A 26,627-nucleotide genomic window follows, 5' to 3' on the forward strand; every position below is an offset into this window, starting at 1 on the left:
TTTTGCGGGCCTAAAAGTTGTTCACCATGTTGACCTGTGATAGTGTTAATAATAATGCTCCGAATTTTGGCAGTGGCAAGTGTTTGATTGGTAGGTTATGTGCTTCACTCTTGTTTGCCTGTGTTGATGGAGGACTGTGTTCATGTTGTTGCTTTATGATAGGTTCTAGAACAAACTTCTGTAAATATGAATCATTTAAAAAGAGATAATTTCTTATTTACTCCCACTCTGAGATACCTACCATAAAACAGTTAAATGTTTTTGCATCTGTAAGTTCCACTTTACCTGCCAGATCCTTGGACTTCCTGTGCATGTTAGCACTATGTACATTATCAGCCATTTTGTGCTTTGTTAAGTATTTGTCCTGTATTACCAAGACGTACAAAGCACCATCCTAATGTAATGAATTCTTGTGAAGTCACTGCTTTAAATTATCAAATTGTCTTCCATGAGGATTTCTTGATATTTTTTCCTGCCAGCTTTCAAGATAGTGTGGCATCTCCTGCCCTTTTTTTATCACAGGGACCACCATAATAACAAATCTGTTTGAGCAGAACTTCAGTGCAACAATTTAGGGAGGATGAAGACTAAGGGAAAGGGCTGAAGGGGGTTAATCACTTTTCTTCACTTGTTATGAGTTCCCAGAAAATGTGATCCTGGCTACAATGTAAAATGACCGTTAAAGAGAGAGGTGTTATTTTCTAGAGTAGTAAATAGTTAGGTGCCTAAACAGTGGATTGGCTTTACTTCCAGTGTTGTCAGATGTGGCCTCTGTTTTGAGAAGCAGCCAAGTCATGGTAGACTGGAGTTTCACACTGCTTTGTCTACTCTTTTTTTGTCAGGGTATTTAGGTGCTTAGGTTACATACAAGTTGTCTTACTAATCTAGCTCTTAGACACTTCTGAGATAAATTTGGTTGATGCTTATATTTAAAGCCAATATACATGCAATTAAGAAATAATAATTTTTTTCTTTTAGTGTCATTAGTCTGTGGCGTTGTGGAAGGCTTACTTCAACCAAAGACTTATACTGGGAAGAGGACAGTGTGAATCTAAGACTTAAGAGTAGTGGAAGTGAGCAGTAATATCCCCAGAAATTGTTAGTCATTGGTTAGTCTCACAGCATCAGTGACCTTCTGTAAAGGAGTATTTCTGCATTATATGAAACTAAATGAAATGCAAATAAAGGAACAGTTTAATCTCTGAGGTTGCAGATAAGATTGCAGTTTCTGAAAATGTGCATTTGTTGGAGGATATAAACAATAAAACTGCTAATAGCAAATGATTATTAAAGACATTTATATTAACTCACCCCTCAAATTAGACTGTAGTTTGTTGTAGAACACTGTGCCTATGTAGACCTTTCTATAAATTTTAAGCAATATTAATAATAGAACAGCCTAATAAGGTATGAAGTGTTCTTTTGTAGTTCTGTTTTCTGCTCCTTAAGCTACCAATTAAAGGGTCTTGGCATAAACAGGGAGATTTGTGGGGAGATTTAACTGACAGACTCTTTGTTTTGTGCTCTCATCCCTGACCCATTTTCCATTTCTAGTCTAATAGTAAAACAAATCTGGACACATCACTGAGTTCTACTTAGTAAAAAGTACTTGAAAATGCATGTGAAATAACAGCCATAATGAAGGACATTGCAGTTCTTTTCTTTTTTAAGATGCCAAAAGCAGATTGTTCTGGAAGAATTCATCTGTTTATCTTTAGAAGAAAACAACTTGCTTTCCAGATACTTTATTCTTCCTCCTAAGTTGTGGTTGTCACTCTTCATAAAACGTTTTGTTGTCTTTGAGCTCAGGGCTTGGACTTTGCTTCATTTATCTCAGTCCACCCAGTTCACTTTCAGCTAAACTTAGGGTGTCACTTCTCTGGCATAGAATGCAGGTATCCTGTTATATTTCAGCTCTTGTTATTCTTCACCTGACCAAACTGTGGAACAGCGGCCTTTTCACTTACTCTTATGTCTGCAGAAGAGCAGCCTCATACAGAAATCTGTATAGTTTTCCTTCCAAATCTCAAGCTCATTCTGTTCATCACATATAATTCTAAAGGTTTTTTCAAAATATAGTGATATATCTGTTTGCAATGCTGTCTTTTCCACCTGCAGGAACTGTATTAGCCTGAATCTTTATTTTCCAATTCAGTATATCTTTTCTCTTCCTGTGATTCTGAACCTCTTTGGAATTCCCCAGTATATTCACGTGGTTGTATGTGCACACACCAAGATCATGTATGGATCTTCTGATTTCTCTCATGTTGATATTCTTTGGAGTCTTGGTGTATTTTTTTTTTTCTAACTCCTCCCAGACCTCACCAATTTAAACAGCCATTAAAATATGGTGATATGTAACATTGTTATTTCTAATATCACTAAGGAGTATTTGCATATGCATATTGCAATCTGTAGTAATTCCTTTTATTTTAGTAGTGCTATGCAAAAATATATTCTGTAAAAGTACTTTGATGTAGTGATAAGTGGATTCACTCAGTGGAATATAAATATAGATGGAGTCACTCAGTGGCATGTCAGATGATTGCAACAGAAATTATCCACGAGGATATGGGAGAACATCCTTGACAGAAAATACCAGTTTCACTGTATGATGAGTAAACTATTTTTACTCCACTGTATTTAGGTTTTTTCATGATTTGTAATGTGACTGCCATCCTGACGTTTTACATTGGTCTACTGTTGCACCAAGTAGGCACTTTCACCTCACTGCAAATGTTCCTGAAAAGATGTTTTACTGTATTTTAATCACTCCCAGGACTATCATGTGTCAGTACCAATGCCAATGCACAAGAAGCAAGAAAAGGTGAAGTCAATATGGAAAAAACATCACACTGGGCGCTGATAGCAAATAAGTTATTGCAGCAGTGCACATAAGGGAGTTTAGTGTGTCACTCTATTTTTTGAAGACTGGGGACAGAAAAAAGAAAAAAAAAGGCATAAGGAGCATGACTGAGCCCTGAACTATCTAATTTAGATGCTATTTTCTTTGACACTTGTATCAGTCAAGAGCAAGATGCTTCAGCGAATAGCCTCAATATCAGCTGCTGAGAAGCATAGTAGTCTGCAGGAAAAAGTTATACTTCCCTGTATTTGAAGGGGTTTTTTTCCCAAGAAAGTTTATGTACACTGACTGCGTCTGTGTTGCTGTATGGGTTGGATGGTCAGGATTTGGCTCTCAGCCATAGTTTTTGCCACTGTATTGTAGCTCCATATTTAGTAAGAATAGGACTGCATGGATTCTTGCTGACTGTTATTGATACTCCTTTGAACAAGATGTCTTTTGTGTTTGACAGTATATATTGTTTTATCCTTTTATGTATTAGTTATTTTGTAATTCTCATTTGTATAAAGAATAATTAAATATATTATGCACTAAAAGGAACAATTGCAAAGGTAAGCACTCCAAATTTATGAAATGCCAGAATTAAGATTGCAACTGAAGTCCTCATTTGTTCCCTTTGTATAGGTGTCTTAGATAATTATCTGAATAATGAGAAGCCCTTTTTTCTCTAGAACACCATCTTAATGATTTACATGTATCCTCTCACCAGCATAGACATAGGACTGCATACTTTCTCAATAGTGTTTATATTGTTCATACAACTTGATTTGCAAAATGTTACTATAGTACCGCATATTGCTACAGTTAGTGTATGTTTTCATTATATAACTAATGTATGATACAAGCACAGCTTGCATTTATGAACAATTCAAGTTGGGGTTTAATGGCAAGTTTATTTTAAAGAACATTGATCAAAAGGTAATTGAAACTTCTATATAAAATAAACCTTTTACAGAATTTATTTTTAGCAGCATTTGCAAATAATTATCCTGCTGTTCCCCAAGAGAAATATCAGTATTTGAGCAAAGTATAAATTGAAGCCAAAAGGTTAAAAGTGATTGCCTACAAAATCCCTAAATCCACATTGTGGAAACATGATTAGGAGTGGTCAAAATTACAAAAATCCCAAGTATTAAGAACTCAAAAATTAGATTAGTTGAATGTTCATAACCTCTGTAAATGAAACTCCGTATTTTTTGTTCATCATGTGGACACGTGGTTTAGACAAATAATACAAGAGGTTTTGAGAATTTAAACTAATATTTGCATTTTTACAGAAAGATAAGGAAGACCAGTGGCTAGAGAAAAAAGTGCAGGGTAGTAGAGATCACATCATCTTAGAGCATCTTCAATGGACCATGGGTTACGAAGTACAAATTACAGCTGCCAACAGACTGGGTTATTCTGAACCAACATTGTATGAATTCAGCATGCCACCAAAGCCCAACATTATTACAGGTAAGTTAATTTCAGAGTGGTTTCTCTCTATGAATTGTTTGCTACTCATAGTACACTAATGTGTGTAGTTGAACATAAGATAACTGAAGTCTCCTTTAACTGACAAAGCCCAAGACCCCATACTCTATTATCAGCAAAGACTCAATTCAAAACCCTTAAATGGGACCCCATTTCCAACTTTTCTCTTAGTAATAATTTCTAAGTACAGAACAAACATTGAATCTTCAACCCAGATGGTGACAGTTAACAAGAAATACAGTATTTAAGACATACCTGCTATGCATTTTTAAGTTGCCTTGTACTGCCTGTTTGTCTGTTGTAAGCAACTTAGTTGTTAGGATTCTTGCTTTCAGTCCAATTGAAAATATTTTTACATGTGCTTCAAGATACATATGTCAAAAAGGTATTTATTTTAGTGTCTGATGAGGTTAAGACTTCAAATAATCTTGTTTAGATACCATCTTAACACCTTAACATGGTGAGCATACAGCCTTCTTTTAAGCCTATTTATAAGCTTTGACGTCTATAGAAATTTTTTTCATATTTTGGAGTGTGTAAATAGGAATGTTTGGAATTTTTTTAAGGAAAAAGGCATAGTGAGTGAGTGTGCTTCAGTAACTTATTTATCAGGTTTTAATGCTTCCCAATGTAAAGTTATATTTTGGTACAACAATGCAAAATTATTTCATTCAGAATAAACCTAAAATACAATGGTAATTTCTGACATATTATGGGTAATCTTAATTTTTATAAAGCAAATGTTATGATGAAGAGATTTCAAATTTTTTGTCTAAATTATGAGCTGATATATTTAATAATAAATTCCAAATTCAATCAGTGTCATCATTACCATTTTAAAATCAAGTGCTAAATACTCTAACATAGTACTTTCTGTATGCCATGTATTAAACTATTAGAGTGTTAGAATTAAAATAAAATCTTGCCAAATAAATATAATGGCCAATATATTCAAATGTAAAACATATCAATACCTGTGTTTCACTCTGAGCATCTGACTAGCATTGATCTTAGTAAAGTGGCAATGAGTTTGAATGAGTCATAGACTACTGTGTCATCGGAAAAATTTGAAATAACTGACTAATTTTTTTTGTGTCTATTGCAAGTTTTCTTCGAATATATTTTCGTGGAAGTTATCTCAAGATCTCTGCAATATTTTTTAAAATTCCGTAGCAATTTGTTGATATCGGAACCATTGTTATTTGCGTTTATTGAAACAAATAGGCATTTGTAATTCATTAATAGGTTCAGATCCAGTGCTAGTACAAATATTTGGTTTATGCACTTGAATTGCAGTAGTGAGAGTTGATTTGCATCTTGATTGAAATTCAGGGCCTCAACAGGCCCTGTGTACTTGTTTTTAAACAGATAGTGCCTTGTGATTGCCATAATTCTGAAATAAGATTTTACTACATGATCGAAAAGGAAAAAGAAATGTAGGAAAGCTTATTGTCCCAAGGAAATAAAAATATTTATCAAGTAGAAAAATAAATAAAATCTTATTTGGGTAAATTGAAGGGATAAGCCATTTTTCTATTTTGTACATATGAAACACAAATCTTACTTGTTTTGCAATGCAATCTAACTTTAACCTGTTATTTAAAGTATTCCATATTATTGCCACAGCTGCTGCTACTGAGAGAAACGCGATATGCCTGCGTAAATGATAATGTAGATGGTCTCTAAACATTCAAGTAAAAAGCAGCTTAGTTAATTTAGTTTCAGAAGATAGATAGAACATTTTTCTCTGAACACAGTTTTATAGGTATTTAGGGGCTTCTTCCTTTCAGTGCTCTCCCATAACCTCTAAGTAGTTGTAAGAAGTCTGTTACACTATCTAACATAAGGTCTTCTTGAATCATTATTGCAATTATGATTGTGGAACTAATTAGTTTCCTTGACAACTGTTTTTGCAAAGCCTGAAAAGAGTATGAAGTTCCCATCGTAAGAACATTCTGTAGGTGATTTTTAAAAGTATGTCAAAAGACACTTATTTACAATCAGTGGAACTTTAATGTTCATATTCATGAGTCAGTATGGTTATCTTGTTTTGAAATGGCATAATATTATTATTGCAATGTGGTATATATATAAAACATTGTTGCAACAGTGTGAACCTACTCTTTTAAAACTTGAGGGATAATGTGTATAAAATGCTTAACTTTGAGCAGATTAATCCTTTCTGATATCAGTTAGTCAACTCAGATGATGCACTATTTGTCTGCTTTGAGGCTTAGGTATTTGCAGCTAGGCATCTACAGCTAGGTCCAAAGAAGGACATAGGCAACAAGAATGAAATTTGGCAGACTTTTGAATGAAATCTGCATCACCTATCCTGTGCTCACTTAGCTGCTTCTGATGACTGAGATTCCCTTCCTGGTAATTCATGTAGAAAAGTTTCTAAGACTCCTGAAGGTTTTCATCTGTGTGTGCCCAGACCTATGGCACTTCAGCTGAACTGAGTGTTTCTGTCTTGCTCTAAATGTAATTAAAAAACAAGATATCTGTAGATCCTATGTATGCAATCTCATGGATATTACTTATCCCAAGAGAATTTTGGGATGCCCTAAGTATCATGATACTTAACTATACCTAACATACTATTCTGGTGAAAATGTGTGCAAGCTAATGCAACTGAGTTAATCAGAGAACTGGGGAGAGATGGAGGCAAAGATACATTTGTTGTCCTTCGATGGGTGCTTAGCAGGGAAATGGGAGTTGTCACAAGAAATAAAACTTTGGTTCTGATTCCTGCAGAAGGAGCTTGCTTATGCTTTCAAGAGCCATTGGATATAAGGCAGAAGTAGTAATCCCTGAGGGCAGGGACTGGAAGCCAAAACTCTACTTGCATGAATACACCACTCCTATGGGCCCTGAGTCCACAACTTCTGCTTGCTGTGTAAGTGTGAGCAAGTACCACCTCCTGGCTGGCAGTCAAATTCTATAATAACACAATATGATGATCTTCCATTACCAGTGTTAGGTCTAGGAAGGAGCCTGAGGCTGCAAATTGGTGTCTGGCATCAATGAGGTGTATAAATGAGACAGACATTCCTTTAAATTTTCACATGGTTTGCCTCAGCAGCCTCCAATTATGTATCTACTTGATTTTGTAATTTCTGTTCCTAGGCCTATAACATGGTCTCCATTCACTGAATCACTCAAATTTGTGATTAGTTCCTCAGAATTTGTAATCCTTTTAATAAAAGTTTCCTGGTTTTCTGAAGGGTTTGCCAATGGAACCTTGCACTGACTTTGAGAAATACTCAGCACACCAACTTCTTAAAACACTTTGCCTTAAATAAATGTATGTATAAATATATTCATGTATGTGTATATGTTTGTACATACACTACTATATATTATATCTATGTATATATAATTTTACTTACTACTTTTTTGAGTTATTTTTTGCAGTCAGCAGTTCCATCTTTGTATTTCACTTTTTACTTAGGCTTATGAGCATGTATTTAAGAATCATGCTTTGAAGAAAGAGTGGCATAGTCTTAAATGTAGTATTTTATGTATTCCAGTATCCCACTAGGGATGTCAGTTGGCAGTACTTGCAGGCCAGTGCAACTCTAACATCGGTGTGCTTGCCTCTGAGTGAAGTCTTTATCAGATTTTAAGTACTGATTTGTGATATTTTAGAAAAATTTGTTCTGGCTTCTCTATAGTGTTAAGCTTTTTCTACTCCTGTGAGAAAAAAAGGGGATTCTCAAAGGAGCTGTGTGCCTTAGCTCTTAGCTCTTTATCAGTGTTAGGACAGCATAGACTAACCTTTGCAGCCGTAACAAGCCTCTGACTAGGTGTCACCAGGAACAGCTGAACTCCGTCAACTCCTAGAGCCAACACTACAGCCTATTTGTATGGGTCCATTTACTCTTTCTCAGCAGGGCAGAGGTAGACGTCCTGTCTTTGTACTGTGCAGCTGGTACAAAAGTGTCAAAATCAGGTGTCATTCTGAACCATTACTGTTGCAACCTAAAAACACTTCTACAGTTTTATATTAAATGTATCTTAAAAGAAGATGAAATGAAAGGTGTTAAAAGAGGATACTTTCTGCAAGTGCTAGATATATTTTCAGAAATTAGTGGCAGAAGATTTATGCAGGTGCCGGCTTGCAAAGGCTTTTATCCAGTCAGTACGGTTTCTCTGGAAGGCCAGTAGATATATTAAAAATGGTTGCAACTTGTGTTTTATCATAAGTTATTTATTCTTCTTTATAAATTAATAACTTACAGCAATAGTGGGAAAATGAAAAAAGCATTTGGGGATAATAAGAAGCCTTTAGACCTATTTTTCTCACTTTGCGATATTGGTTGTTGTGGATTTTTTTAACTTCCAATACTGCATGAACTGTCGGAATATTTTTTTAACATCCCTGGAATAGTTTTAATCCCTTGTTCATCTCATTTACTTTTTTTTTCAATGCATGTCTGTCACCAATGCTTAAAATCATATAGTGATAGGCAAAGAGGAACAATCTAATATGTGGTATTTTCTCCCATCATCACTAGTAGCAAAGACGATACTTTTCATGCCAAACATGATTTTCATCAGTAGTTTTTACAAAAATGCAGTTCATGATCTCCAGTGGTGTCAAAATGAATAAAAAATAAAAATAGCTCCTGTCAATGCTACAGGTATATGTCTATATATATGTATTTGAATTTGTGTATGTACATTTTATGGTGTATTACATAGACAAAATAGGGCTTTTGAACTATACAGACAGTGTTTTATTAGAATAGAAGCTAGGACAATGAACTTTTTAATCCAGAGACTGAAAATGACTAAGTACAGAAAAATAGAAATAAGTCTCGTGATGCCCACAATTTTCTCTCAGGCTGAGACCTTTTCTTTGATTTTGCTCTCAGTCAAGCAATTAATTGACTTTTTTGGGGTAAAAATAAATTCTGTATGATCCCATCTGTGTAGCTGGGGAAGGAAGGAAGCTATTCTTGTCACCTTTTGCTGCCAAACAGCAGACTTTCTTGCTGCAGGTGCTCTCCTTGTTTCTCTCATCCCTTCAACCCTGACCCATGGGCTGCAAGAGATTTCCTGGGGCACAATCTACCTTGCTCTGAAGGGAGGCATAACCTTCCTTTTCTTCAGAAGGGTTGACTTGACCCTGACCATGCATCAGCTAAGAGAAGCCGAAAAACAGCCTTGTTCATTATTGTTCTGTACCGCACCACAAAAGTAGATAACATTTGTTGACTTACCATAACTATGAATAAGCATCCAATCTGAATACTTCTTGTGTCCTTTGAAGCATTTTCCTTGGATTTCAAATAACTTCAGATCTGTTTGAAACTAGATTTTACCTGATTACAACCAAACCTCCAAGTCAGGGTATCACATAAAAGCATGCTTGCATGACCAAGGCCTCTGCTGTCATTACCATTAGCTTTCCTTGCCACAAGAGCACATTGCTGGCTCATGTTCAACTTGATGTCCACCAGGACCCCCAGGGCCTTTTCTGCAAAGCTGCTTTCCAGGTGGGTGTCCCCCAGCCATATACTGGTGACTAGGGATGTTCCTCCCCAGAGGCAGGACTTTGCACTTCCCCTTGTTGAATTTCACAAGGTTCCTGTCAGCCCATTTCTCCAGCCTGTCGAGATCCCTCTGGATGGCAGTACAACCATCTGGCATATCAGCCAATCCTCTGAGATTTGTGTCATCAGCAAAGTTGCTGAGAGCACACTCTGCCCCATCATCCAAATCATTGGTGAAGCTGAAGAGGATTGGACCCAGTATTGACCCCTGGGGTACACCACTAGTCACTGGCCTCCAATTTGACTTCATGCCAGTGCCCTCTGGGCCCAGCCATTCAGCCAGTTTTCAATTCCACCTCACTGCACTGTCTGCTTATCCAGCCCATATATCAACAACTTCTCTATGAGGATCTTATGGGAGAGTGTCGAAAGCCTTACTGCAGCCAGTGTAGACAATATCCACAGCTCTCCCCTCATCTACCAGTCATTTCATCATAGGTTACCAGGTTGGTCAAGAATGACTTTGCCTTTATGAATCCATGCTATTGATGTAGTAGCTCTTCACGTGCCTGAAAACCATTTCCAGGATTAGTTGTTCCACCACATTCCCAGGGACTGAGGTGAGGTTGACTGGCCTGTAGATACCCAAGACCTCCTTCCTGCCCTTTCTAAAGACAGAAGTGACATTTTCTTCCCCCTGTCCTCAGGCACCTCTCCCAATATCCTTGATCGTTCAAAGCTTATGGAGAATGGCCTTGCAGTGACAGCTCCCTCGGTGCTCATGGGCACATCCCATCAGAGCCCATGGATTTATGTATGTCCAGTTTTCTTAAGTATTCCCTGGCTTGATCCTTGATCCAGAATTTCCGCATGTCTCTGGGTCCTTAGATTTCCAAAGGCTATGATATCTCGGTTATGTTTATTTTCTAAGTTTCTATTTACAGCTTTTCTTCCCATAAAACCAAGACAAATTTCTTCCTTCCTCACTTTCACTTCAGTAGCAACAACAGCATTCTTCAGGCCAGGTTGAGTTTCAGTTATATTTGTGGTATTTTTTGTCTCAGTACACAATCAGTAACCCATGTGTTTTTGCAGCTATAACCTGTCTGGTTTTTACCTTTAGTCAACAATTCCGTAGGTAATGAGGAAGGAAAAGACTGTAGATATTCCCTCTTGAGCATTTTGCAGAACTGCTGGTAACCAAAATTAGTCATTAGTGATCATATGTAGCTCAGTTGAAGAGAAGCCCTTTCCAGGTACAGTGTGTTATTTCAGAACACAGCCACATTCTGAGGCAGAGTTAGCTATGGGGTAATGTCAGCAGCTGGCTTCTGGTACTTAATTCTTTGTTCTAGGAAAAGATATGTTGCATCGTTAAATTAGGAGAATTGTCGGGATCTGTAGTCATCATCTTCTTTTGTAGTCTCTTTCCATAGAAAAAGCTAGAAAGGCTGCCAGTAGCTACTTGAGCCAGGACTAGAAGTCATTACATGTGGCTTTTAAACTGCCTGTTTAAATTTCCAGAAAAAAGACTATAGAATTATATTAGGTACTGACTCTTCAGGAATAACATTTTGGCCTGATTTTCAACCTATGGCTTGTGATCGCACTGCTTATCCATGTATGTGAGTATGTATACCTGCACAAACATCCATCAACTTGTGTCTTCTGATAATTTTTGAATGCAGTTGACAATTTCACTAAATTTGCCAGAGAACAGAGGCTTCAAAAATAATACACTCCTGTAAACTTTTTTAAAATAGGTATCTGAGGATAGAAGTAAAATTCTCTGTAGCTCAGTAAGGAAAATACCCTATTAGAAATTTACACACTTTTAACAATCGGAATAATTTGGGAAAGAATGGTTGTAACTTTCTGACCCTTGATCCTTCCACCAGCTTGGATAGCAACAATACATTTAAACCAAGAAAAAAAAGAAAAGCACAGAAGGAGTTTGAAGATACTTCCAAAGGCAAAATTTCCATTCCAAGGATCACAGATTTTAAGACCATAATCAGTACTTCTTTTGTACAACTTTGTGCATTACAAGATTCCTTAGTCTAGCTCTACAGCTTTGACTAGTAGGGTTTTAGTTAAATCTAAAACGAAGAACAAAATGCAGTAGTCAAAAAGGAAAGCCTTCAGGACGTTAATCTCCTCACAGCTCTGATCATGCTCCCAAGGGCAGGAAGAGCTACAGCATTACTCTTGTGAAGTTACCTGCATCATTTTCTCATAGGCTGAAGGATATTATTATTCCAAAATCAGAACTTGAAAATGAAGACTTTTGTCCGACTTCTGTTCAGATCATAATTCTGAGCTAAAAGTGTAAAGCAAAGTCTTCAGCGTGTATTGCTGTTTTGGAAGTAGAAATTTTTTTTTTTTTTATCATTTTCTGAAGTTCTGAAGAGGGTAGAGAGAAGAGATTAAATGTGTCTTTGAGGTCTCATGCTTTGAGAACAGGAGCTGGTAGGAATCACACCGATCAGATAAATTAATATCCAAAACTTCGGAAAGATGATAGCCCCCACAAAACTTACTTGTTTTCATTTTGCAAACTAGTACTAGAATTTGCTGAGTAAGAGCCATTTCCCATCAAATTCTGGAGATGAACATTGTTGTCAGTGATAGGGCATGTTCTTGCTGTAGGCTAAAAACAGCTGTGTCTGCTCCATTCCCTGCAAAGACTAATGTTTTTTACATGAAAACAGATAGAAATCACTTATTAAAATTGATAGAACTTATTTGATAAGAATCAGAGAGACAAAAAGTCTTACACTATCAGTACCATCAGAGATGTTCATAGGCAAAAAAAAGATTCTTTTTTATATAATGTAATTCTTACAGTACAGCTATCACAGAAATTAACTACCCTGGCATACTAGAAAAGCAGTAGAATGCTAGAAAAAACAATAATAGCCAAAGAACTACTCTGTATTCACAGAACTTCCGCTTCAAAAGAATTGATTTTTTTTTTAACCTTGTGAATTTAAGTTTCCTTATCTTTTTGAATACTATGAGAAAAAAAGAAAATAATCATAGATGTTGAATATTGAAGTGCTAGGCCACACTTTGCAAGTATGGTACTCTTATTTGCCTAGAATATTTGTTATAAGTAATTGCTAGCATTATGTTGCTTTATTATTAAAAAAAACCTAAATACCAATTAAAAGATTAAATTGCTAGATAATAGTCTCTAAAAATATTTAAAACCAGTGTTATTAAAAGCGGAGTTATTAAAATAACTGTGGAAGTTTAATATGCCAAAGGTTTTTTTTGCTATAAATATAAGGACCAAACTATTTTAAGTCTTAATAAAAAGAACTGGTTGTGAATTTTGAACAGCTTGAACAGCCATAATTTCCTTAAAAATGTGTATCATTGAAAACATCACAGTAGAAATATGTGTGAGGATGGGGTAAAGTCCATAATAGCTCTTAGTTTATTTATATTGCTGTCTTTTCTACTTGATAGTTACCTACACTCAGATGTATATTTGTGCAAGAACAGGGACATTCGTGTTGTAAGAAAGAGGATAATGCATGCGTTAAACATTATGCATCCATGTCCCGAAAGCAAGTTTCCCACCAAAACATACTCACAGAACAACAGCTCTGTGATTTAAGCTAAATTTGAGATGTGTTGCAAAAAACCCGAAAAGATTCAAATCCTAAAACCTAAAAAAATCCTTTGAGTTTGGATAGTGCTTAAATTCTGCATGTCTTGATCATATACTTGTGGAGAGCGATGATGATTTATCCACAACTTGCCTTTCTCTTCAGACTGTGAGCTCTCTAGAGTAAGAGAAATATCCCAATATATTTGTGCTGGGATGTCACAAATCATCCTCTACACTGATTTCAGCCTTAAATGAATTCTTTTAAAGCATAAATAATTATAATAAGGAACGGATATAATACAGTTTAAATGAAAAATGGGGGGCTTAAGAGTTTTCATCTACGTCCATTACAATTTCTTAAAATTCACTTTTTAAAGTAAGTAAATTGAGATGTAACCAAGGTTATTTTTCATGCCACACAAGGTTTTCTACATTTCAATTTCTTCTGAAGTCTCTTTTGAAACAGTAGCCTAACACTGATATTAGTCACTATCCATATAATTACTGTGTCACTCTAGCTGAAAAAAAAATTAATATCCAGTCAGGGAGATTAAAATGTTTAAACATACACTATATTGCATAAACTTGACTGTATTATCTGCCAAAAAGTGAACTTTCAACATAAATATTATTAGAAAATATATATGCAAACTTCATATATTGCACTGGATTGCATCCAGACGTACTGTGCAGACTTGAATGTCTAAGGAGTTGCATGTTTTGAAAAGCAACTTTGTTTTGTTTCCACCCTAGTATTAAAGTCAATATCTAATTACCCAGCTGCCTGTGCTAATTGCATTGGTCATTCATATTTCAAGTGGACCTAGGGCCATATTATTGATGCCAGTTTTGACAGTGGTCCATTCTGGACTCCTACAAAAATTCAGGAACAAGATGAACTTACTGGCAAGAAGAAACAACAAAACAAGTTTCTCTCTTCTTTAGTCCTGTGCATGATCGGAACCTTCTTTTTATGTAATTATTGACTTCTTTTACAGTTTCTTCTTTCAGCCTAGGGGCTGGTGTCTGTTGTTGCTTCCAATATTCACTATTTCTGATAGGTGTTGCATTGTAGTTTCCTGAGTTCCAAGTACCTCCAGCACGAAAGACACATGAAAGATTGTATTTAGGTTGGGCTCAGCTGAATATTTTTTAATCTTGAAGGAAAACAAGGGAGTTGGTCACATGCTTCAGGTTAAGTGCTTAAATAAATTGTTTTAAAGTTAGACCAAAAAGTTTACCACTTCGGCTGCTGTGGAGAACCACATGTTGCTGTTATTAAGGTACACCTTTTCTACGGTTCGAGTACTTTATTGTCCAGATTTGTCCAGAGCAATTCAATGGTTACAGTTTCATCCACACTTTAATCATAATTTGATGTTTCTATTAGAGTAATGTCTTTCAAGTGATTGTCTTTTGCACAGTGTAAATATTAATTATTTTCTCTCTTTTTTCTTTCCCACTGTCACTTTTTTCCTTTTAATACTTTATTTTTCATGTTTTATCAACTTTTTCACTTTTTTCTCAAATTAACTTCTTTTTCACACTCTTGATTTTCTGTAATGATTCTTATCCACACAGACAGATGCTGTGAAGCTACTAGACATGAAAATGGAGGCCACTCCCTGCAGCTGAATGCTGCTGCTTTCTCTTTCATTGTAGTCCTAAGTTTCTGGTGCATGTTTTGATGCTATTGATAAGGCAATCAATATGTTTTCTTCCTTTCCCTCTTTATTTTATATTTACAGGAAAATAAATACAGACCTGTATAAAAAAATTGTACTTTTCTATAGCTCTTCTAAAATTTCCACTCCTAGTTGAGATCATGAATAGTGTAATTACTTCAGTCTGTGCATGCAAAATTCTTCAACCGGCTTTTTGGAAACCTTGCAAGTTCTATGACAAATTCAACAGATGATGCTTGGCTCTTCTGTCTGACAAAAGCTGGAGAATGTACTTACTGAATTTGATCAATGTGATTTGATTCTGTTTTCTCAACGATATGTTGATTATAAGAAATCTATGCATAGACCTTACCATTGTGAGTCGCATGGCTTTCCAGGTACACCATCAATTGGTCTTTCATGAGAGCATTTTGATTCTGTATTAATCATTTTCACAGTTGTGTTTATACTAGCTCCTTCCATGATGTACTTAAAACTTTATGCTTAATATAGACGTTTTGTAATTTCTAGTGGATTTTAACAAACATTTCTTCCCTTATTTGTAATCTGTGCATTGCTTTAGTTCATAGTATTTAATTTCATACACTTCTGTGCCTCTCTGCAGCCATGCCTCAGCACATAAAATAGGTCCCTGCCCACCGAACTCACTTCTTGTGAGTGCAACAGTGCCACATTCCATTTCATGGCATTTGTTGGACTTAAAGATCCAGGGGGCTCAATTTTGACCTTTAGTAAAGAATGGGAAAAGTAGTTTTCCCTATTTTACACATTAAAAGAATGGTTTACAACCTCTGCAACTAGAACAATGTATAGAGAACCTCAGAAAAAAGTTAACTTAGTAAAAGTCCACATAGACATTTTACTGCACATATTTGATTTAGAATTTATGTAGTTGACTAAGATTATAATTCATTCCTCTGTTGCACACAGAATAACCCAAGAAGTCAATGCACTTTAGAGCTAAGGCAGAATTAAATATTTATTTTAAGATACTTCCCTTCAAATTGTTACTAAACATAACAAAGATAATAAATTAACAGTATATGTTCATTTTTTACACCTTATAGTTCATTTATTTTGGGTTTTAATACCATTATCTTATAACTTTGAAATTATTTGGTCAATTTTTTTTAAGTCTCTTCACCAGTGTAAAGTATAGTCTTATTTCTTAGAAAGAGAGATTATGGTCAGTTTTGCCAGTTTCAATTTATTCTCAGAAGTCTTTATTTTAAAACATCATTAATAAAACCTCTTCTCATCTAAAACAAATAACAATAATTTTAGAAAACTGGCTTATGTCACAAGTAAGATATCTTCAGAATGCATGTGTGTAAGTATGAGGATTTAATTTATTTACAGAAATACTTTTAAAAAAAATGTACATGTTTAGGGTAATGAAGTAGCTGGAATTCAAGCAAATGCCATTCTGAAAATGTTGGCTTCATTGTTATCTGTAGAAAATCTCTCACTGTGTTAAGTGGGGCCACTATTTCATCCATGGCCCTTGCCACTGTGTTCTATCACTTTAACCTAATGCTGTGCCATAATTTGACCTGAATTACATTGACATGTGCCTGGCATAGTATGGTGAAGAAATAGAATTTCTATTCTAATTTTTAAGAGTTGAAACTTTGGGTTCCCAGTCAGAGTCAGTTGGATGAAAGACTGTTTTTCCATATGCAAACAATGTGAATATATGCATTGACTTTGTTATTTATTTTTATGTGTTATTCTTATAAAAAAACCCTATTTATTTGTTTAATGCTTAAATGCTTATTGAACCTACAGGCAATAATTAATGAAGGATGGGGATCTTAACAATAAGCTATCTTATTTAATGAAATTTCTCTCTTTAACTCTGATATATAGAATTTGGAAGTGCTAGCTGCACAACAGTTATCAAAAACTTTCAGGTGTGAGAACAAATATTCAATTGAGTATAACTCTGACAAGTGCTATTGCTTATGCTAATTTTTTTTTTAGGGGAAGAATAACCTTGGGCAGGAACTTTTGCAAGAGGCTTTATTTTTTTCTAACCATTTCTAAAATCCAGATAGTGAAAATGTTTATTGTCATCATTGGCACTTTTTTCCCTGTGGTAATAGAACAAAAAGACTGCAAGTACAACTCTACTTATGATCAGAGAACCAACATTTGGCAAATATGTAGTAAGTAGATTCTGCTTGTATTTCCAAGGGGAAAAAAAAAACAGTCCAAGTCAGGCCTCAATAGAAGCCTCTGAAAATCTCAGTTCACAACTGGTCAGTAGCGAATTATTTGATCTCCACTGAGTGTGCTTCAGCACAAGCACACGAGGATCTACTCCCAGGAGCTCTTTCTCAGTTTGCAGGAGCACAGTGGTGCACCAACACCAGGGCTCCTTTTTGGACCAGGGGAGCAGCAAATTCTTTTGAGAGGCTGTAGTCTGCAGTCACGTCCCTTCTGCATTTTAATCCCATTCTAAGATGGGGACTGGATGCATGGAAGGAAACAGAATTTTCTCTTGTGGACCCAATAGAGATAGAGTGCTGTTCTGAATAATAAAAAAACCCAAATTGCAGATACAATCACAAGTAGTGAGTGCATGCCACTGGATTTAAAAGGTCTTGAGTAAAACTTAGATGGTCTCATAGAATGAAACATAAAATAGGCTCTCATTAAGGTTACACAGGCAGTCCAGTTCTGGTATTTCCTTATTTTGCAGCATTTTCCTAATTTCCTAGAATTTGAAACCTTAAAGCTGTTCTACTAAACATTTTATTGCTTATTTTACCTGTCATATACTTGTCTCTGTTCTTACTTTTTTAATAAAGCAAGACAGGAGACTACTACAGGTAGTATAGATATATACATACAGGCATGTATAAAAGTATAAAAATGAAAATTTCTAAATCATTGTCCTATGCTGGTTAAATGTTTGAAGTACTCTTTACCAGTTACAAATGTATTATCTTAGCAAGTCATTCTAACATTGCACATAGGTATATAAGAAGACAATATAGGAATTAGGGCACAGAGAGGGATTGACGGTGAACTCTCCAAACATATTGTGAAAGAGCTAACGAAAAGCCTTGAGAAATTTAAGAAGCTAAATATACATTATAAATGACAAGTTGGCTTTTGTCCTCAGTGTCACGATGCCAGTGAGATAAAGAGACGAATTTGGATCACTTATCTTTTTTCCAACTGATAGTAGCTTCAGCTGGAAACTACTTAAGTTTCCCCTGTAAAATTAGAGAAATTTTAAGTCTGCTCCAATTTATATTCTTTTGTTAAGCATTTTGAGGTTATCAGGTAGTTTGAATACGATCCTTTTCTTTTGGCCCTACCCTTCCCATCAAAGTCCAAAGAGTTTGAATTAAGCCAATATTATAGGGATTCTGTGACAACAGAGCCAGGCAGTTCTGGGCAGTGTCCCAAAACCTCTGTAATGAGCAAGAAAAAGAGGAAGAGAATAATGTCCTTGGGATGTCGTGTATCTCCTGAGATTAATAACTAATACAGTTTTGTTTGTATTTCTCTTCAAGAAAGTTTCATAATTCTAAAACAATGAGAACAAGATTATTTTACAAGATTTTGTATGATCTGTAGGAAGATAGAGAAGATTTTAAAATCTTGTCTTCCTACAGACAAGAATGAGGAAAAAGTGAAGAGAGGCATTTGCAAATTAAATTATAATTGGTGGGTATAGACTGAACAGCTTTAAAATTGTAGTTTAAATTGTATTAAAATGATAAATATGTCTTCACAAATTGAATTTAATATTCTGCTGTCATTAATACTTAAATGTTAGATAAGTAAATTTGTTCCTTTAAATGTAGTAATTGTAAAAGAGATTTTAAGTCTTATGATTGACAGTGTAAAATGTTACCATTTTTTCAACATTGTCACATATTTTGAAATGCTAATATTCAACTATCTGAAAAACTTGAAGTCCTAAAATATTCCACGCTGAACTTATGCCTTAAATCCAAATTGATGGCACAGAAACTTAAAAAGGATAATGATTATTCTGTGATATAGCAGTATATCTCTAAGGAACAGTATTTTTGAAATGTTTTTGTTTACAACCTTTTAAGTCTAAGGCTGGCTTCTTTCCTAATCAGATTTTACTTGTTGTCTTTATTGTTTCCAGAGTTTGACAAGTTCCTAACATTTACCAATTATTTGTGAATCAAAGTATTTACATAGTACACATTCAAATGTGATTCTTCATTTATTACAGTAGGGTTATTAGAATATAAAGTGCTATTTATCTAAATAGGAAAAATATTTCCCAGAAAAAGACATATATACTGCATACATTGGAAATAAAATATATCCATCTGTGTGGTTTTATGAGGTATACAAAACATACTATTACCAAGCAACAAAATAACCTTCCATTTAATTTTGTGATGGAACTATAAGGCCAAGCACTGATGTAAAAAAAAAAAATATGTTCATAGGAAACAAAGATATTTAAAAGATAAACAGATACAATAGTTTAAATAAATAAATAAGTAACTGTATGACCAGTACTCACTTAGATTCCTGGGCTTTATCATGTACTATCTTTCCAGCATGCAAACCTCATTCACTAAATTTAATAGCTCCACTCACATGTGTATTGAAATGTAAAGTTAACTAATTAAGCCTAACAAAACAATTTTATTTTTTTAAAGAGGTAATGGAGACTAGTATGCAATTTGTGATTGTGCTAATAGTCTCCAGTCTTCTACCCATTGTCCGGTATGGTGATGATTTCTAATTGCTCATTTTTTCAGGATTTTAGGAGAAAAGGAAAAAAACTCTTACTTTTACAAAGTAGTTTGAACAATATCAAGACAAATGTAGCTTCTGAGGTCTATAATAACATCACTGAAATCTTTGCTACGTCTAGAGCCCATTTGAGCTTATCACATTGTAATTCATCCACCCTATTTCTGCAGGCATATAAGGAGTCTTCAGTTTTCCTTTGGTACACATTTATCAGGCTTAATGTATAAGTGATGGAAACTCACAGGGAAAATCCTATTCCTTGTAATGCCAATGGCAACATCTAATAAAGCCAATGGCGTCAAATATCAAGTGTAGATAATCTACCAGCTTTGCCTGGTTAGAAACAGTACCTGTATGGAAGTTGTATCCTGAGAGCCACGTTAAGTTTAGATGTTTTACAAGAACCTAATCAAGCAACTGAGGTAGGAATATCCATTTCTGTTCTTTTTTATATGGTCTAAAGTCCTGAGAAATTGTAGTAGTAATTCTTACCACCATAGTCCCATTACATTGTATGATATTCTTATTAATAGTTCTGAATATTTATTTTACATGTTTAACATTTTTGAGGAGGCAATTTCTAGTGAATATGTTATTTTCATATCATTTTAATTATAATACATGTTAAGTGAGCTGTAATGCAAGCAAAGTAAATCTTACTGAGTGTATATTTCCAACAGAATTACATTTGAATATATATACAATGTGCTAAAAACTAGTTCTGTGAAAAATATTGCAAGCACTGCAGTTTCTGTAGTTTCTGGTTTCAAAAACAGTATGAAAGGCAAGAAGAGAATCTAGATTTAAAGTGGCTTATTTTAATTTGTGAAACAATGGCTTTTTTTTTTTCATCCCATTCATGTTTCAGTACCATTTTGCTCCTCGGATTTCTTTCATGCATGCAGTACTTGCTGTCATCTCTCTTCTCCCTGAAGAATGTGTGCATAGTGTAAATGTAATGTCCCTCAGCATCTTTCCGAACACAGTGTCAAGAAATGTATGTAACTTTGTGCGTCTTTCATCTGTTGTTCAAAGTTCATTTTAGTTTATGCAACTTCTGTCTTCATTTTTGTAATAAAGAAAACTGAGTTAAAACATTTCTATCTGTATTTTCTTTATTACTGACAAACACTGTTTTTCTTGTATAATCTACATGACGTATTTTGTAACTGAAGAGATTTTTTAACATCATATAAATATATTTGTTTCAAAGGTAAATGTCAGTGTTTTATCCAATAGTGAATATATAAAAAAACCCAAAAACAAAAAGAACCAAACCAACCAAAGAAAAATTATTAAAATTATAATTCCCCAATTTTTAGTTTGGGTCATATTAGGTGGCTGCCATGCTATTGCACTAATGGAGCAAGTATGTGAAATGTCTATACAAATACGCGGCCTGGGCACTTGATCCATACTGATTTAATCTGCCTGCTTGAAACAATTGTATCCCAAAAGGCAGGTGTTTTATTCTGAGGGAAACTATATTGGTACACAACACTTTCACACCAAGTACAACTCTGCTGGCACTTGCAGTTGTACCAGTGTAACTATTTCAAGTAAAAACATGCACCATATGCTGGCAGCACTCATAATATTAAACTTCTCTTTTTGTAGCTAGTGCTAAAAAATAATTATACATTTAAAATATTATTCCAAGTAATACTTCTCAAAACTGTTGTCTCTGCATTTACAGATGTCTTAAAGAGCTAAAAGAAAGTGCTGTCAAACCTGAAATATTTTATCAGTTCAAATACAGTCCCAACATAGTTGGCCTTTTTTTCAGCTCTCCTCACTACAGTACTCTGATTACAGCTGTCATCCAGTATAAAGATGCAAAAATCTCTCGGGTCTCTGTGGTATGTGCACAGTGTGATTTTGAGTTCTCTCAAATAATGCAATTAAAATAATTTAACCTTTTATGTAGTAGCAGTACTGAAACCACACATAAGTGTATGTTTTCCATACCCATGTCAATCTTAATTAATCTGCACAGGTTCTTAGAAATTCCTCTGAGAGACGTTTAGTAAATCTGCTGTCAGTTTGAATGGAGGATCCTGGGACACAGAAATATAGTCATTTCCCCAACGCCTTCTAAAACCTGGGCGCAGAGCTGATGCCACAAACTGCACAAAGCTGCTGTTGTTGCACAGCCTCTCCTCCCTCAATGCTGGGCTCTCTTTGCCCTCCCCGTCAGCTGTTCCTTGCCGAAAGCAAAAAGCATTGCCTTCCAACACATGTGAAGTGTTGGGAGTTTTCCCCCACTTTTTGCCTCAAAAATACTGGGAAGTGTATATTGATCAGCAGGCTGAAGTGTGAAGCAGCTTGTCCTAGAAGTGTATTTCCTCTCTTGGCCCTTGTGTGGCTGCTGCTCCCCCAGAAAGAAGGAGGACTTCTGCCCAGTTTTCTCCGGGGCTTCCCATAGAAGTAGGCGATGGTAAAAATATACTTTTTACTACAGTGACTGAGGAAATATATGAAAGAAGAGGCTGTAGCTACCTGATAACTCTTTAGGCACAGTAGATATACTTCTGAGGCTGCTTGGAGATGGTTTCATGATGCCAGGAAAAAAAAAAAAAAAAACTTTGCGTAAAAGATAAGAAGCCACAACTCCAAAGAATATTTTCACAACCCAGGACACTTTATCAACTTAACACAGCTTTCTTTCCTTTCCCTTCTTATCCCTCAGCAGACACAGAGAGGACATCGTTGACACTTGAGTTGCTATTTACATTACAACATCTGTTTTATTTAGCTATTTTATTTACATCTTAAGACACTTTCATATGAAAAATGGTGCAAAAGGCCATTAGAGTAAATGAGAACTCAAGTCCTGCTTTCTCAGTACCCAGAAAGAGTCATAATAAAATAAATTTTCCTGTAAAATTTAGAGGAAAAAGATCATTTCAGAAAACTTGTTGGCAAGAGAATCTCTGCCATAATAAAGAAAAGCTCCCTCACTCAGATCAGTATCAGAAAAGCATAACATTTCTGATAGATACCATTTTAGACATGTTCATTTCAGCAGCTCACATCTCTCATAAGTGATAACCCTGGTGGCACCACAGACTCCCCTGATTGTGAATGCCCATCCCTCCTGTGCGTTGTTGTGTATGGTGTGCAGCCTCTTCTTTATGGCTCCTCTTGCTGCCAGTGAAACCAGTGAAACTCCACTGTAATCGGTCTCAGATTTCATTAGAGATGGTAGACAATGAAGATAAGTAATTTATGGGTAGAAGAAAGTTAGAGGAAGCCTTCTCTTAGTTAGTTACGCCGGGATCAATAATACTGTCCCCTTATTTTTCAAAGCTGTGTGTCAAGCATATCTGTCAGAACATATTACTCAGTCGTGCAGTACAGAGCGTATAACCTCATGTGCTTCTACACTGTCCTTCAGAAAGGTATAGGAAATATCACTGAGGAAGAAAAAGCATTAAAATTAATGTTGATTATAGCCTTGTTAGTATCTTTTTGTATTAAGGAATGGGATAGAAAAGAATATTACTTACTGTCATGGTGTCTTTTGCATCATATATTTCTCCAGTAAATGTGTGCACAGAATCATAATATTTTTTTAAATGTTGATGCTGCAACTGTATTGATTTTTTTCATTTCATTTGAAGGTAGACATGTAGCTGCTGGGCATTTACCTGGCTCAGAAACCAATTTTCATTGTTTTAAATTGCTATAAAACAGCTCATGCAGCTCTGGCTGTGGCAGCCAAATTATTGAAGCTTTTTTGCATAGGGGGGAGGGATCACTGGCTGTTTGCTCCTTTTTGCCTCCCATGACTTTTATCTCAGTAAGGCACAGGAGTGCAAAGTAATGGGACAGTCTCGTACAAAGCTAAGAAATTGTTCTTCTGATTAATATAGTTTTCCAGCATCGTACCATTCTCACTAAAAAAGCTGGGTACCTGCTACCTTCATATGCTACCCAAGGTAGAGTTCATTCTGGGTACCTGTAACTTGTGAGATTTGCTGGGTGCCACACAGTCCTTGCATCCTGGTCACCCACAGCAAAGGAGCTGGAGCACAAAACAGTTCCATTTAAACCCCTCTTGGACATTTCCTGTTGGAAAATGAAGGAGGAAGATGTTTTGACAGGCAGTGGACAAAGTTATGCAAGTCCCACAATTTACATATATCCATTTTCAAGACAAGAAAATGGAAAGCATTAAAAGACAGCAAAATATAAGACATCATTATTTTAAAAAGAGGAATGACTCTTTTTTTAGCTGCTATAAATTGAGAAATTATTTCCACTTATGATGTACAAATTTGAATGTACTTATATTCCCAAAGAGAAAGGGGGAAAAAAGAAAAAAAAAAAAAAAAAGCATCTGGGAACAAATGAGTAATTGCAATGACTGAAATGAAGATCCATCCTTTGGGCATTTGCAATATCCTGCCTCCAGCACACACCTCATAGTATTTGTATACATTTTTATATCTGGGGTGGACCTATATTATAGATGCATGTTACCTGTCTGGAATTCTGTAACATATCTGGTAAATCCTTTTGTTGTTGCTGTTGTTGTTTTTCTCATGATGTGCTGCTTGTTTGGATGTGTATCCTTTTTTTCCCCTCTCCAGATGTTTTGCTTGGCAGTGCTTGTTCTAGCAATGGTCTTGGCCTTCCACCCTTATCGTATTAACTAGTAGAAAATCCTTGTACAGCTGTTTACCCTTTTGGTACTACATTATGATTGTTTGGATGCTCATCAATGGATACTAATTTTTAAGATCTATGTTTTCTATCTTTTTAGACGTTTTGAATAAGTATATAAATCTTGTAATATTTATAGGTGCAGAAATAACCGTCATGTTTGGACAGCCTTTATAAGAATCAATACAACAGGGCATTTCAAGAAGATGATAAACAAGAGCATTCTGGTTTTTTTCTGCCACTACCCAGTGCAGCATTTTCAAATTTGTCCTCTAGCTCATAATTTTCAACTACTTCAGCTCAACAGCAGTTCCTGCTTTAGCTTCAGACCTGAAAGAAAGGACAAACTTATCCATAATATCCCTGCACGCTTATTCGCACCCATTCAAATGTAGCTGCCAGGTGCTACCCTATGAGCATAGGAAAGTGTTTTATATAATTGCTTTTTTTTCCTTAAAAATGTCAATAGCTGTAAAAGGTTAAGGGCTATGTAGAATCATCCATCCTTCATCTTTCCTTTAATCCATGCCTGCTAAGAAGGAGGGGAAGGAAAGAAATGCACAAAAAGGTGCTAACTTGCTTTCTTTTTCAACAAAACTTAGAGTCACTGAATGGTTGAGGTTGGAAGAGACCTCTGGAGGTCATGTTGTCCAAATCCCCTGCTCAAGCAGAGTACTTTATAACACTTGCAATTATTATTTTATTGTACCAGCAACTGAATATATACAATGTGATTCTGTAAGAGTACAGAGAAATTCTGTCACGTCCAAGGACATACATTCATGTAAAATCAGTATGAATATATTAATGTTGCATATTAAGTTCCTATCTTTTTGTGCAGAAGCAACAGCTTTAGTTTTCTGTGTACAAAGTGTACCTGTACACTCTGTGTACATATGTAGATGGTGGTTCTCTCTGTGGACTCGCTTCCCTTTAGAGCATCTGATATAGACTCCTTAAAGGAATTCACTCTGAATTTACATTTAGGGTCCAGAAAATTTATCTTTCCAGTTAGTTCTCTTCACTGGGAACTTCTGTTTTACTTGCCAAAGCTCTTCATTGTCCTTTCCCATTCAAATAATGATTTGTGCAAAAATGTTCAATTATTTTATTAGAAATTAGAAATACAACATACTGAATAAGTGAGAACTTGAAAATTGCCAATACTTTCTATGACACTTATAGAAACTTGCTTTGATTTTTTTTTGTTGCATTTCTGAAAGTTTTGTAATCTTATTTCCATAAGTATTCATTGATAAGCACTTATTTGAAGAAGTGGATGAATGAAGTGACTTTGTTTAAAGTTGGCAATTTCCTTTATTATCATGGCAAGGTGTATTACATTATTTATGCCACATTCTATATAACATTTCATATTATTAAGCATATTATTTTAAATTTAGCATATTTTTGACAAATTGTAATTAAAACTCATTCAGAACTATGGAACTTACACTTTTTTTTTTTCCAAGCAGTATTTCAAAAGGCTCCACTATGATTAGATTACTAAGTCAGGTATAAAATAAGCCTTTTCACAAAATTGTTGAGAACTGATTCTCAAACATTAACATTTAATTTTTATGATTTAAAATAAGTGTGTTTTCAACTAGGGAAGAAAGGTATGTAATGAATAAATACTTTATTATTGTAGAGCACAAAGTGAAACTAGTATTTTGGGTCCATTTGGTACATACTGGAACACTGTAAAAAAAACCACTTAAAATCATTGCTGCTTATAATGTATTTTTTTGCATTGTTTAAGAGTTGTTGCAGTAAAGCTAATCCCAATTTAATTTAGGGCAAAACTTTTTGATGAAAAAGGAGTTTTTCAAAGTTGATTGAAAGGCTATATGTGGTATGACATTAACATTTCATCCAGTCACAGAATTAGTACTTTTATTGATGTCATAAGATATTATGACAAAATTTCACATTGTTTTGGTACCATAGATATATTAGGATATGATTTTTGAAAGCAGTCAGGACAGGCCTAAGTTGGCTTTAATAGTAGTTGGCATTAGTTTTACATTGACTTTTGCAGGAGCAGATAA

The 26,627-nt window shown here is 35.2% G+C and overlaps 1 protein-coding gene across 1 annotated transcript in view; it reads left to right on the forward strand.

The window, feature by feature from the left end:
* Nucleotides 1-26,627, forward strand: part of NCAM2 (neural cell adhesion molecule 2) — a 487,115-nt gene that overhangs the window by 446,716 nt on the left and 13,772 nt on the right. Inside the window, 1 exon segment of the mRNA XM_075712794.1 lies at nucleotides 4,144-4,324. Coding sequence (XP_075568909.1) covers nucleotides 4,144-4,324 — 181 coding nt within the window.

The sequence above is a fragment of the Pelecanus crispus genome, chromosome 1, assembly GCF_030463565.1.
Source record: "Pelecanus crispus isolate bPelCri1 chromosome 1, bPelCri1.pri, whole genome shotgun sequence".
NCBI classification, from domain to species: domain Eukaryota; kingdom Metazoa; phylum Chordata; class Aves; order Pelecaniformes; family Pelecanidae; genus Pelecanus; species Pelecanus crispus.